Genomic DNA, 15,346 nt, shown 5'->3' on the forward strand with positions numbered 1-15,346 from the left:
TTATGTGAATATTGAAAAATGACTGACTTAAACCAATCTCCTACAGCATGCTAAAAAGTTATATGTAAGTTTGTTTTGTCTTATTTCAAGTGTATTAAAGGTACCTTCACACCAGCCCTGTATAATCCAATTTAATTGAACTCTAGTTCATCTATCTAAAAAGTCTGGTTCAATTGGGGAGGAGTGAATGCACAATTGAATTCTGATTCTGGGTAAATACAACCAAAACAAACACGCTAGTCCAGCGCTAGAGGGAGAAATGGCTCTTGGTCTTTTACCAAAGATAAAAAGAAAAATCCTACAACCACTAAAATCTGATGCCACTCCATTTTTCTTTCTATTTGGTGAGGAGGGAAGTTGCGCTCAGTCTCTTGCTCAGAGGTTTTCATGTCTTTTTCTTCAATGGTTCTTGGTGTAGCGCCACCACAGGCGAGGAGGTTGTTTGTTTGTTTGACGCAGTGTGAAACAAACACACATGTTGCAATTTTGGTCCCCAATCGAACCGAGTCTACCTGAGGTGGGAAAAACACCCTGGTTCACTTTACTTACTTACAAACTTTTTTTTTTTTTTTTTTTTTTGCTTTTTTTTTGTCACAATTGAGTATTTAAAAAAAAATCTAAAAACTAATATCAAGTGTTTCTGATAAATAGTCATTTAACTTACATGTTACTGTGGAGGACTTCTTCTATTTGATAGAGGCAGGAGTATTTTTCATATTAGTGTATTTATTTATGCTTGAACAATAAACAAGTCTCCAAACACTAGGTGACATCAGTACTCAAGCTAGTCAATTAGCTGCCTGTTCAACCCAGTAGAAGTAGCGTACAAGGTCAGGCACACTGGTGGACAGAGCTGACAGAGGAAGAGAGGGAAAAGTTTGAAAAGAAATGTGATGAAATGAGTTTTTTTTTTTATTTGATCAAAATAACAAAATGAGCTACAACAACAACTTAAAATTGACATTTTTTGTTAAAACCTTTTTGCCAACTGTTTACGTGACTCAAAGATAAATCCTGATTCAAGGGAGGTGATTACTTATTCATCATACTTGCTTTGAATAGCATTTTCCCCTTAAAAAATTTAATCATAATTGAACTCTGCATTTTACATTTACTCTGATTATCTCTGATCTAAAAAAAAATAGTTTGGCAAAGAAAGCAAAAACTGGAGAAATCGTCAAGGCTGGTCGAGGTAAAGCTTTGACCTGTTGCTACAAGTTACAGCCAACTCCAATTTAGACGTACAAGAATACATGAAAGGAGGCCAACACTAAATAGCAGACAGAAGCAGATATGCTGAATCTGCAGGTTTATTCCTGAAGTAGAAAAACATTTTCAGGAAGCTTAAAGTCTCTGAACACTTGCAACTCACTGTCTGTCCTTTGACATATTGTTCAAAGGACAGACAGCCTGCAGGAACATCATGTGTTCCTGCAGGTGAACTTTGAACTTTAAATGAGTGTGTCTAATTTTACATCCATAAATCAGAATTATGACCACTGATAGAATAACACTGCTTATGTTCAGACCTCATGATATCTCTGTATTGGGCAAAGGACAAATCCAGATGTTCTTTGCCCAAAGCAATCAATGACAGCAAGATTAGCTTGAAGACACTGGGACCAGAGCAGACCATCGCCTTATTGTCAGACAATTAAAAAAATTAATCTACATTGCATAACTCAGGATTTAATGTTGAGAACAAACTGCCCTTACTGGTATACAAATATTTCTTTTTGAAACATTGAGAGATAAGTAGAAGATGAACATATTATCTGAAGTACTCCACACCAAAATAATGCAAGAATATCAGCAATAGCCCCTAATAATTCATAAAATATAAAGAAGAAAGCCCTGGGGGAACACTGAAGGGAGATGAGAATTTATCCTAAAACAGACGTTGTGAGAAACTTGTTAGCATAACTTAACAAAACTTCCATTTTAGTATATATTTAGTTATGTCCTTTTGCTTTTGTGTTGTAGCTTTTGCATTTTGTTGACCCTCCTGGGCTGCCATCAGAAATGTGACGCTTCTAAAATCCAGTTTCATTTCTCTTATGAAACTGGATTTCATAAGAGATTTTATAGTCTTAGTTCATTGCCACTGAACTAAGACTATAAAATGAAGACTGGTGTTTATTTTGTTTTGTTTTATTTTTGACATTCACCCTTAAATGAGTTGTTCTTATGATTTCAAAAGAAATCATAAACTTCCGCGGAAGTTTAAATGGCAGAATTTAAACTTCCGCCATATAAGAGATTTTATAGTCTCAGTTCATTGCCACTGAACTAAGACTATAAAATGAAAACTGGGGTTTATTTTGTTTTGTTTTATTTTTGACATTCACCCTTAAACAGAATCAATTAAACCCTCATAGCACAAAATTAAAGCAACTGCCCTGGAGCTAAAATGAATATGAAGAGACCAACACCGAGTTCATTTCTCTACACCTCGCATTGCACAACTCATGATCTGCTAAGCAGCTCAGACGAGGAGACATGACAAAGGCAGACAGCATGACTGGGTGTAAAATTCAGAGGGGAATATTTTTAGCTCCACATTCACCAAAGCAGAAAGATTCAGGCGTGTTTGAGGCTCTTTGCAGGGAGCATGCCTGCTGAGCCAGGGATGAGGACATGAAGACAAACGAGGTTATGACCTGATATGAAAGCGGTCAGTTTGACTCAACATGGTGCAAGTTGTAAATGACTTCCCAGATCCAACACTTTTACATGAAATACATATAAAAATACAAAAATGAATACGGGCATTTTTTTTTTCCTTTTCAGTGTGTGATGAAGGTCACGGTCAGCATACATTTAAATAAACCACAGCAGATAATCCTACTGCCCCAGGGCTCACTGCTGGGCGCCTGGTGGCATTTTAATGGGAACAGCTGATGCACACAGTAGCAGCTCATAAGAAGGTGACAGGTTAGCCGCTAGAGTTCACATTTCAATACACACCTACAACTAATAACTGCGGACATGTTGACTAAATAAGAAGTTCTTGTTAAAGCTTCTGTTATTGGTTAGTTTTAAATAAAGACGATACTTTCTGTGAAGGTAAGTCGCTTTACTGACTCCTCGGTAAAGCGGCTCTGTCATTTAACGCAGCAGCAGCTGGGTCTCTGGCTGAGACCAGCTTGTCCTACCTGTGGAGCAGAACAGGTGACCGCGATACGTGCGCGAGACAAAAACACTCACCAATGAAGTGCGCTTCGCAGAAGGAAAAACAAAGCAGTCCGAAGTTGGAATTAACCGACTGCCACCATCTTCAGCATGCAAGATAGAGGGAGGGGGCGATGAGAAAGTGCGCCGTGTCAGCGAGTCCGTCCGGTACGGCTCATCACCGCGGCTCAAAGCCTTCTCCGATGGGCCTGCGCGCGCTAGGAGAGGCGGCGGAGACTGCCCGACTGACGCTCGAGCGCTCAGCCGCGCGCTTAGCAACGCAGAAGAGCTTGAAGATGAGCGCGCTCAACGCGCGAACACGAGGAGGAGGATTCTTCAAAATAAAAGCAAATTGAAAAAAATGAATTGTTCTAATGGATGACAGGATCATCATAGAGTTTTTTCAGTGACTCAAATAAAAAGAAGCTCGTTTAATATACAAATTCTATGCAAACAGAATTCTATATCACATAGCTATTTATTTCTGTTCATTTTAATTATGTTGTAGCTAAGTGGAAACAAATTTCATTTTTCCTTAAAAACTAAACTATAAAATTTCAGTAAATTAGTAGTTTTAGTCTGAATAGCATGATCATGTCCTTAACAGTATGTACTAAATATTAGGTCGGGGTTCCTATGACGGGTTTTAGGTTCCCTTAGAATACTGTGTGGGGTTAGATCAGGCCAGATTGCTGGACCCTTGATTGGTTGCATAGTTTTCTGTGAGAACAGCCATGGCCGGAACGGACGGGGGGTACGCGTCATTTACCCTCTGTCCCCTGCACTTTTTTCAACCGTTACAACTGCTTGATTCAATGCTATGTGGTGACAAGTTTTTCCGAGCCGTGCTTAAATGCACCATGAGCGTGCACGTGCAATACTGGGAATTTTTGCTATTGATTAAATATCAAGTAATTACAGAGCTAGTGTCGCTGATACAAATACCGATATTGTTGGGGGGGTTATTGTCATTATCACTGGATAATTTGGTGATTCCACTTCACTTCCCTGATAATGATCATGATAAATGATTTCAGGCAAACCACACATGTTTTAACTAAAACAATGGGGAAAAACTAGAGCAGAATAGAAATAACATAATCCCTTTATTATAATACCCCACATAGTTGTTTAGGATATCTCAGTCTGTACCTGTAATCTGCATAACCTAAACAGGAATCATATTGTTTCTTTCATAGTTAATTCCAAAGGGTTATTATATTCAGCCAAATTCATATTTCAAATTTGAGGAATGTATCTTTACATAACTGTATTGAATTGATTCTAATTTAACCCTGCCACTATGGCCCCTTCTCTAGAGGACCACAAAACATTTCAAAGTAACAGTTGTGTGCTTAAATGTATTTTTTTTTTATCAATTCAATCAAAGCAAATAAATCCGTATAGTGCCAAATTATATAATTATGAAATTCAATATTATTAAATGTACACATTGAATGCAAAGACAGTTATTTATTAATATTTTTGACAGTTTGTTCATGTGTTTAGAAATACATTCTGCTACAGGTGGTCCTACAGGCCATACATTTTCCAAATTCCAACTTATTCACCCAACCAGGTTCATCTACATGCTTCTTTCAGGACGATAAGAGCTTCTTCAGCTTAAAAAAAATAGATATATATTTTTAAGGTGTTCACGCCACCTGCTGTCAGACCATGGTTGCTACTGTCCCTCAAGATGTCGCTGTGCACATCTTCTGTGGCTTGATGTTAAACGTATCCACAATGTATTAAACGTAAAGCCAACGGTGGCCTGACCTTTTAAGGGCTCTAAAGTGATTTAGTTCTTACTTCAAGTGTACAAAATCTGCAGACAGCAGATTTCACGCCGTTACATACGAAAAAGGTTTGCTTCTTTAGGACATTTTTATTAATATAATTTACATTGTTTTGAAATATGGGCACAAACCAATACTAATCGCGCTTTAACTGTTTGAGAAGGAACATTGTTGACAAGCTCCGTGAATAAGAGCAGAGCGGGACTAATGAGGTCACGAGTGGGTTTCTGATAGAAATAACGCCCAGAACAACCAACTCTTGAGCTGAGATTTGTATGAATTTAACCGAACACTACCGGAAATTGAACAAGTAACAAAATAAAACCAAGTGATCCGTAACAATAGTTTCAGCGCAGTCAGACGGTTCACACGCCTTTATTTTGAAAGAAATCGACAGATTCATGTCTCCTATTTTACAGCAACTTGACGTCGCCGTTTTTCTTTGAGTTTCTTCCTGAACTTTTTGAGCTGATACAGTTGTAGACCGAACGGAAAAATAACCCATAATGGGAGCTTGTTTGGCTGTTGGTTCTTTGGCCAGCTGCGTGAGTACCAACTCTGCTTCCGTTGTAGAATATAAGGAGTTGTTCTCTGGTTATTTCTGATCAATTGGTCAAGTTTTTTACGTTGTTCGACCAGACACGCCTGTCTGGATAGCAACACGGCTTCACGTGAAACTACGCCACAAAAAGAAAAAAAAAAATTAGCGTACTTTTTTTTTTTTTAGCACAATTGCTCTAAACAAGTGGCTACGTAGTTCAACCTGTGTTTGAATTTTTGTCTTCAAGCTGTATGATTTGTCAACTCTCGTTACGCTTAATAAAGCAAAATTATGCTAAAGTACAATTTTTAAATATTTGACTCGTAGTTACGTTTCGAGCAGTGGCCTCTGTGGTGGACCTTATAACTTTATTGACTGTCAACAGAGCACACAGGCTCCTTTCAGAAACTGCGAGTTAAACGGTTGCAGCGTCATTTCCGTGTTTTGTTTGGCACATGACGTCACTGTTTCTGTTTGTACCAAACAGGACTGGACGAAATTTCTATCAATGCTAAAGTTTCTTCCGTGACTCAACTTTGTGGTCAAATGTAAAAACCCTTCTTTGTCTGCATGTGTTCTACCCAGAACTCTTCATGTGCCAAAGTTTTAGCGCCACCTGGCTCAAGTTCTGTAGAAAAAAAACAACCTCATTTTAAGCACCTTTTGCTATCCAAATATTAATCGGTAAATTGTAAAAAAATAAAAATGGTGTATTGATGCGGAGTCCAGCAGAAAGGACTGAGCTTTTCACATGTTGATGTTAGAAGTATTCTTTTAGCTACAGATGCATCTTTTGCTATAAATGATCAAGCTTTCACTAACATTACTGAACTTTTTGGGAACAGGTTTTTCAAAGTGTTTGGGTTTTTTTGACACAGTACAGTGTGAAGGAGAACAGCAGCAGCTGAAAATGGAAAAAAAAAAATGTTGCAACTCTTAATCTAAATCGACCTAGTTTACCTGACTATCAGGCGTGAAAACAGCTTTATGAACCTTGTTCTGGTGTTGTCAGCTGCTGTGATCACTCCTAAGGATCCCTTTAAGATCACAAGACATAAAGGGCATTGTAGTCAAAATCTATTATTATTATTATTATTATTAAATCTACTAGTGTGAGGTGATGCACGCTGATGGTGTACAGAGGATGGATGATCTCAGCCAATGCATTTGTCTTGGTGTATTTCTCGTGACTCGTGCTGGACCTCCCTTGTGATCCAGTTTGCAGTGCTCTGCCGAGGAGGATTGATTGTATTTGTCCTAACCTGATTAAAACCTGTGAAGTAGCTGTTTGGTTCTTGTCTCCTGTGGGTTCCAGGAGCAAACATGAGCTCCCCACATGCCTGACCAACACATGCACCCCATCCTAAACACTCTTGTACCTCCTGTAACTGTAGCTGTCCACAGTCCTAATATCCCCACTCCATCCCTCCTCCAGGCGTCCTGCTTGTGCGGCTCGGCCTCCTGCCTCTTGTCGTCATGCTGCCCTTCCACTTACAACTCCACCATCACCCGGCTGGCCTTCTCTCTCCTGCTGCTGCTGGGAACTCTGGTGTCTGGCATTATGATTCTTCCGAGCATGGAGGAACATTTGAAAAAGGTACTTGACAGGAAATAAAATCTGATTGGACAACAGGGATGTGTTGCAGTAGATGAGGATGAGCAGTGTTGTTAACCTGGTCCCGTGTTTTTGTGGACGTGCTGTGACACCCCAGATTCCAGGTTTCTGTAGTGGCTCTATCATCTCTGGTGTGAACTGTGACATCTTCGTGGGCTACAAGTCTGTGTACCGCATGTGCTTCGCCATGGCCTGCTTCTTCTTCCTGTTCTCCATCATCATGATCCGAGTGCGCAGTAGCAAGGACCCCCGAGCTCACATCCAAAACGGGTTGGTACAGCACTGAGGCGCCACACTGACCTCTGGTGTCCAAATGTGTGCATTGCAAAAAAATTTTGTAAACTGGCTTTTTTCCACATCCTCACCTTTCTAAAAAATAATGGTCTAATTCATTTTTTATCAATATTGATCTTTTTTCCAATATCATCTTCTGAGAAAAAAAATGTGCAGATTTTTTTTCTTTTTTCTTTCCTAACACTGAGAGCAAAAAAATTAGTTAGGCCATTGTATTAGAAAGGTGATGACATTTTGTTTTGTTGCAACCTCAAACTGACATTGGTGTATATGTTATGGATGAACCATTATTTTTTGTGCCTACATATTCTGAAAGTATCATCTAAATCTTGTTTTGTGCTTCTCCACAACTTGGCCCTTGACCTGTTTGCTGTCTTCAGGAAACTGTTTGTTCTGATATTTTCTTCTAAACTTCTGAAGCTGAGACAAAATTGCACACAGCAGATATTTGATTAGTGACATGGGAAGGCTATGTTACATCAGATTTTTTTAAAGGTGTTAGTAAACGTTGCAAACCCTAACTGTTTGCTGAACTTCAAACCAGTTCTCAGTAACTTCATAAAATTGAAGAGAAAATTAAAAATGTATATGCTGCAGAAAAAGACAGATGTAAATAGCAAAACGACATGTGAGAATCAAGACTGTAACAAAGTCTGTCGCAATAATCAATTAATCAATTATTTGTGTGATAAACTGAAATGAGTTTCCATTCTGATGATTAATATATTTTTTTGTTGATCCAGACATCATAAACCATTTAATTCATGGTTTATGGGTGGTTTTTATTTCGGGGGTATTTATAGTTTTTGGTTGTTGTGTGTTTTTTATTTTGTTTATTTAAAATGTCTTCCAGTTCCAGTGTGGAGGGTTCTCCACGCTGATAAAGTGTTCTCAAACACTTCATCAGTGTTTGAGAAGGTGAACTTGTATTATCATGTCTTTATTATATAGCAGTCTCAAAATGACAATATTCCCATTTATCGCAATCATTTTTGATTGCGCTAAACATATTTTATCTAGCAAAATGTGTCATTGTGACAGGCCTAACGGTGGCCTTTGGCCCTTTCTAGGTTCTGGTTTTTCAAGTTTCTGGCCTTGGTCGGTCTGGCCGTAGGAGCATTCTACATCCCGGATGGCACCTTTAACACCGGTATGTTGCCAGTTGTACACAGCAAACAAGCATCTGCGTCAGGTCACAAGTGTCACTTAGTTGCCTCCTCTGTGTTGTCAGTGTGGTACTACTTCGGCGTGGTGGGCTCCTTCGTCTTCATCATCATCCAGCTCATCCTGCTGGTCGACTTTGCCCATTCCTGGAACCAGTCGTGGCTGGAGAAGGCCGAGAACGGAAACACAAAGTGCTGGTTTGCAGGTAGAAAGCTCTCCCGTGTCGACGTGTCGTAGGACCGGCCAGCGGAGCCGCTCTCTGACTTTGTGACTGTCGTTTCCTCTCCAGCCCTGCTGTCGTTCACCCTCGGCTTTTATGCCCTGGCCTTTACCGCCGTCGTCCTCTTCTACGTGTTTTACGCCCAATCTGCCGACTGCACCGAGCACAAGGTCTTCATCAGCCTCAACTTCCTCTTCTGCATCGCTGTGTCCATCGTGGCCATTCTGCCCAAAGTTCAGGTAACGTTGCACTGCAAAAACACAGAATCTGATCGAGTATTTTTTTTGTCTGGTTTCTAGTGAAAGTTTTTTGGTACACTTGAAATGAGACAAAACTTACTTATAAGTAACTTTTGCGCAAAATGTAGAAGCTTGTTTTAAGCCAGTCATTTCTTAATATTGATTAAAAACAAGTACTCATTCCACTGGATAGACAGGGTTTTAGCACAGTTAAAATTTAAAGTACAAATAACATTCTAATGTATCTTCTTGAAAGAGCACTCCTGTTTAGTAGAGTATTCCCTCCATGCCAGTGGATTCACAAAACAAACATTACAGAGTAGCAAACAGAGGTATTAATCTATAGCGTATATTAAGCAAAAAGCGCAAAGATAATATCCACAAAAAAAAGAACAAAGGCGTGAAAGAAGAAAAAAATTAAAATGGAGAGACTTGAGACAGAACATAACCAAGTGGTGACACAACAAAAATGGAATTGTTTAATAAATGTGGGTTAGGATGATTCTTTCTTATTTTTTCTTCTTTCTTTTTTCCTTTTATATTGGATGTTGTGACTTTTGTCAGAGTATCAAAACTGTGAAGCATGTTGTCTTCAACTGTTGTAAAGACTCAGATGAAAGGAAACATCTGCTGGACCAAATGGCAACTCAAGTATCACGCATTGTTTCTATGTAGAGCGTATTGGACTGACGATCCAGAATATGTGGACGCAAATATTAGGTGTCTTTTCTGTCGATTTAAGAAGTGATAGGATGTGGAACTGTTAGGTGGCGCTAATACACCTTTACGGATGTAAGCTGCCTTTAAAAGTCCACAGAAGAAGAATAAGGAAATACAGAAAACGGTAAGGTGATTGGCCAGAGTTGTGGTAAAGTGGTAAAGTCTGGGGAAAATTGCAAAATATTTTAATGATGACTGAATTTGTGTTAGTAGTTGTGATCAAAGCTTTTTAGGGAGACTGATTGGAGCGTGTCCAGTGGGCTCGGCCCTGTTAAAGCGCCTTTCTGCTCTGTTTGCTGACAGGAGGCTCAGCCCACCTCAGGCCTGCTCCAGGCTTCCATCATCTCCCTCTATACCATGTACCTCACCTGGTCAGCCATGACCAACAACCCCAGTAAGTCCAGGCAGACATCATCCTGCTTTGTTTCACAAATAGAGGAAAATCAGTCGGTAATCATATATACATATTCTCCTCACCTCAGACAAGCAATGTAACCCCAGCCTGTTGAGTTTGGTCCAGTCCAAGCCTACTGTGTCACCTGTGGGCCCCTCTCCTACACCCCCTCCAGGCAACGTGCAGTGGTGGGATGCACAGAGCATTGTGGGACTCCTCATCTTCTTGTTCTGCACACTCTATGCCAGGTACTCTATTGTTATTGCCTTTGTTGTAATTTTGGTGTTTATGGTTTACAGATAATGAAAACTCTAAATTTAGTGTCTTAGAAAACAGGAATACTGTGAAAAAGGTCATATAAAAAAACTGGCATCATACCCTAACTGGCTAATTAACTTCAAACGCCTGCAAGGGTTCTGTGAGCCTTTAAGCTCTCTGGTTCTGGGTGAGTCGGCTGCAGAGTCTCAGACGGTTCCAGGGCTCCTCACCCCGCTTTGCAGTGTGCTGCTGTTGGACCGGCTGCCTTCTCTCTCCCCGCAGCATCCGCTCCTCCAACAACTCCCAGGTGAACAAGCTGATGCAGACGGAGGAGGGCCAGGGTCTGACCGCCGCCGACCAGGACGTCTCAGCCGGGGAGGACGGAGTCCACCGGGCCGTGGACAACGAAGAGGAAGGAGTCACCTACAGCTACTCCTTCTTCCACTTCAGCCTCTTCCTGGCCTCTCTCTACATCATGATGACCCTCACCAACTGGTACCAGTAAGTATCCCACCCCCCACCCAGAATCCTTAACTCCCTGCTGCTGAGCTAATTGTCCTGTGAATCCCCAGACCCGGCACCGACAACAAGACCATGCAGACGGCCATGCCGGCCGTGTGGGTGAAGATCAGCTCCAGCTGGATCGGGTTGGCCCTCTACCTGTGGACCCTGGTGGCTCCTGTGGTGCTTTCTGACCGAGACTTCAGCTAGAAGTCTCGGCACGCTGCACGTACCGCTGTTTCCTCCTAGCTGTCCAGTCCAACGCTAATATACTGACGTTACTGTGTGTGTGTAGTTATTGGATGTCGAATGGAGAAGTTTGAGCTTTAATCACATTCCAGTTTTCCGCTCAGGTCCTTCCCTGTTAGACATAGTTACTGAGAGCATTACATGCTGAAGAAATCAGGACAGATCCCCCTGGTTCACTGGGGTCCAGACTTTTTTTTTTTTGCCCTGTGGGCCAAAACTGGCATTCCACAAAATTTGTAAAATTAAAAATGAGTTGGTGATTTTCAGCTTTACCTACTCAACAAAACATTTGTAACAAGTCTGTATATTATTATAAATATTAAACATAAACTGTTGCCTTATAAAAAGAAAAAACATTTTCAAATTTCGAGTCAGCTGTTTTCTATTATGTTTTTCAAATTTTTTACCACTCTTGACTTGTGGTCAGGGGCCAAACAAAATAATTTCAAGAGCCACAAATGGGCCCCCGGGCCACACTTTTTACACCCTTGCTCTAATTAGTGTGTTTTGATGGGTTTGTTGTCCCCAGTCACAACAGAAGTACCTTATTGTTGGTTTCTGCCTTTGTAATGTTCAATTACTATGTTACAGCAGAGTGAAGATCATATGCTGTCCTCCAGGTGGCGTTGTTGTCCTTTTGATTTAATGTTCTGGCTTACTTAGATTTCCTTATCTTTCTGTTTTTAACCCTGGTTCCTCACAAAACCACCCTGTCAGGCTAGTGGGGATTCCTAGAAGTCCTGCTGCACTTTCTTCATTGATCATATGATTCTCCTGGTGAAACACTGATAAACAACATGCAATCACAAGATTAGCTTTAGCTGCTTCCTCAAGCATATTTCCTCCAGGTTTAGTTATGCTGCTTGTGAATCCTAATATCTTTCTAAGGCTCTGCAGATCTGCACTGATGCTCCAACATCTTCTGTCATCCAGAGGGACAATCTTTGACTTCCTCTGCCTGTTTTTCATTATTTTGTGTTTAGATTTCTGAATGAAACAACCAAAATTTAATCTCTGCACACTAGGTGCTTTTTTTAAATTAAATCTGCCAAAGATATTTTCTTAGTACAGAATATTAGGTTGTATTATTCCATCCATCCATTTTCTTTACACCCTTTTCCCTTAGAGGGGTCGGGAGGGTTGTATTATTCCCACTGATTAAATCTGAGTCTGGTTAACTGTCTTTCTTTTTATAAATTTTATTAAACTATTTTCAAACAAACGCCTCAGCTGTCCCCTTGGTTTCAATCTTCGTTGTTTGAATCAAACTGGCTCGTTTCATTTTCAGCAGCTGTAAATTAAATGAATTTCCAGAGCCTAAGTATTCAATCCCTTGGACATTTTATTCTCTTTATTGATTTTTACAAATCAATCATGATTAAAAAAAAAATCACAAAACTGATTTCTATAAATTAATTGCAAATGCAAATATATACTCTAAAGAGGATGTGTTACGTAAACGTGTTTTTTTATTTTCGTATCTGTTAAAACTGTCAAGACATCGACGGTAGAACATGAGACATAATTTGTGAAAAACATCCAGATCTTCCACCTCCTTCATGTGGTCCTACTGCTATCTGCAGAAATCCACCAGGTCCAGTCGGAAACCACCAATCAGAACTAGGAGGAGGGTCTTAGTGCTGTCAATCAAGCTTGTGCACATGCTACTCAAAGTGCTAATGGCAGATAAGCAACTTGGAAAACTGCTTATCTGCTGTAATTGGTGGTCATGCTAACTAGCCTTAGCATTGGTTATGGTGTCAGACTGCCCAAGGCAGCTGCATCTGCTATGCAGATGCTTCCCACAATTGGTGAGTGGAATAACAGCCAAAGGTGCTTCTGCTAAATACTGACTGCAATGGGGTGAATATTAATGCAATCACATATATAATGTTCAATATGAAAGGCCTGTACTTGTATAGTGCTTTATCTTCTCCAGCCCATCGCCCTCTTTTTGCACACAGTGACAACATTTTGTTCTTTTCCCACCTTGCCCAGTGACAACAAGTTTAAAAATGAGCCCCACACAGCAGTCTAATGAATACTACTGGGGCCAGCTATTTTAAAGAAGTGCATCCCCCACTTGGCTGCTTCAGCGTGTATTTTCTCCACCTGGGTTGCCTGGTGCTTGGAGTCCTCCAGGATGCTAGGCGGGCGCGGTCGACAGATGATCCTCTTGGGAAAGAGATGAGCATATGAAATCACAAAAAGGCAAGAGGAGAGTCTCCCCAAGCGGAGCCTGATTCTATAACTGGCTTATGCAACTGATCAGAGCCTCATCTGGCTTATGTAACAACATGAGGTTTGCCTGCTGCTCACAGCTGGGCTGGGGGGCTTCCAGTCTTATTGGACTCCACAGCAAAGTGGGACAGTGTAGGAGGGGAGAGAAGAAAAATGTATAAATGTTGCAAGAATTCCCAGTGCATGTTCTATAGTGCATGATAGTAAGGAAAGGCCTTCAGGAGGAGATACGGTGGAGTCTTCAGGTACAGAACAGGTAAACACTGAGCTAAGTTCCCAGGAGGACGGCCTGACTGACATGGAGTTTGGAGCTGAAGTAGACCGCTGGCACGTCTACAACAGGTACACAAGCACATACATGATGGAATAAAGAGTGGATAGACAGTGTTGGGAATCAAAATTGGCCTAAGTAGTTATTAATAATTTATTGTTAATGTAATTATTATTAAAGTTTCTCTACTTGAATCTGGGCTCCAATTCTCTAGAATCATGAGTCAAACGTATCAGTCCCTCATGAAGGAATGAATTCAAAGCCACCGGAGAGGAGAAATCACTTCAAACAGGTCTGAGGATTACAGCGAATGGAAACTGGAAACCACTCACCTGCAATTTAAAGATAAACATATCAAGGAAAATTGCATTGTTATGTAAAGTGAATGATGAAGGATTGTTATTATGTAATTCACTGATTGTTCCCTATTTGACCTGTTGTGTAGAAGTTTGGGAAAATACCTGTAAATCATACAAATTACATTCTTATTTTGCAAAAGAAAAAAAAAAAAAAAAGCTGTTTGAATTTTATACGGTAAACACTACAAAACCCCAACAAATCCATTGTTCTTCAACTTCAAAATAATAAAGTTACATGACTTATTATATTCTGCAAGTTGTGTTTAATATATCTAGCCATTGCATGTTTACAAAAATTATTTATTAAAAGAGATTGCATTTATAAATTGAAAGGATCAGAGATAAAAATAAATAAATAAATACAAATCCAAAATCAGAACTAAGCAATTTGAATGTTGTATTTCGGTTAGAACTTTACCAAACCAGAAGTCCCTTGAAGTCCCAAAGAAGTCAGCCCCTAAAGCCACTCAGTTGGGGGCTGGAGACCACCCCAACAGCTGCCTGATGCCTCTCTGTGGGGTAGGAGGACGTCCAGTCAATCTCCAGGAGTTGTGTTCAGGAGCTCTGAGTGAATCCTAGTGGGGATACGAGGGGTGCTCGTGCCCATCTTCAGCAGTCAATGGGCGAGAGACAGGGTAACACGCTGGGCAGGTCGCCAGTCCATCGCAGTCCAACCACATCTGGAATGAATTAATCTCACACATCAGAACTTGGTCCTTATCAACCACAGAAGTAATGCTTAATGTTCCCAAAACTAGGTTGTTCCCCAACGAAATGACATACCAGGGCTACACCCTTATCTGGTATTCAGCATACGTGATGCCAAAACCCAACACTCCTCACTGGAGGTGGTACATCTACAAGTCAAAATGCTGCCAAGGATGGCACACTTTTTTTACACAGGACCAGATTGGTTTGAATACTTTCCTTTGGCGTGTATATTTTTTTGAAAGTCTTTGGATAGACCATCAGTTGCCAAAAGTGCCAAAGACATGCTGTAAGTTCAGGGGAGATCAGGCATTATGAAAAAATTTGCAAGTACAAACTATAAATGTGCATAAAGGCTCCACCTCTTCTCCTTGGATTTTCAACCATGCATAAGTTGTTCCTTTTCTGATTATGTTCATGTCTATGTCATATTTATTTGTTGACACTACTTGTATTTTGATTCTACATTTTAGAATTTTATTTCTTTTAGATTAATTAAATAAAAACTTTTTTAAAATGGTTTTTTTTTAAAGCATTTTGCTCAGTTTCTGCTGTTTTCAAAGTGCTTTATAAATAAAGTTGGTGTGACTGATAAATGAAAT

At 40.2% G+C, this 15,346-nt stretch overlaps 2 protein-coding genes across 2 annotated transcripts in view; one reads left to right on the plus strand and one right to left on the minus strand.

Moving 5' to 3' along the window:
• Positions 1 to 3,439, minus strand: part of pkib (protein kinase (cAMP-dependent, catalytic) inhibitor beta) — a 33,441-nt gene extending 30,002 nt beyond the window's left edge. The window contains exon 1 of the mRNA XM_008421314.3: positions 3,208 to 3,439. The gene's annotated coding sequence lies outside the window, so the exon portion shown is untranslated. The remainder of the gene's footprint in view (positions 1 to 3,207) is intronic.
• A 1,918-nt stretch (positions 3,440 to 5,357) lies between these two features.
• On the plus strand, positions 5,358 to 12,387 carry LOC103471981 (serine incorporator 1-like). Its single transcript, XM_008421316.3, has 10 exons — positions 5,358 to 5,515; positions 6,947 to 7,108; positions 7,224 to 7,396; positions 8,491 to 8,570; positions 8,652 to 8,789; positions 8,874 to 9,043; positions 10,067 to 10,157; positions 10,246 to 10,405; positions 10,698 to 10,916; positions 10,988 to 12,387. Exons 1-10 carry the CDS (start codon positions 5,477 to 5,479, stop codon positions 11,124 to 11,126), a joined length of 1,371 nt encoding a protein of 456 aa, XP_008419538.1. The 5' UTR covers positions 5,358 to 5,476; the 3' UTR covers positions 11,127 to 12,387.
• Positions 12,388 to 15,346: the final 2,959 nt, after the last annotated feature.

This window comes from Poecilia reticulata, chromosome 11, assembly GCF_904066995.2.
Source record: "Poecilia reticulata chromosome 11, P_reticulata-male-v2, whole genome shotgun sequence".
Classification (NCBI taxonomy): Eukaryota; Metazoa; Chordata; class Actinopteri; order Cyprinodontiformes; family Poeciliidae; genus Poecilia; species Poecilia reticulata.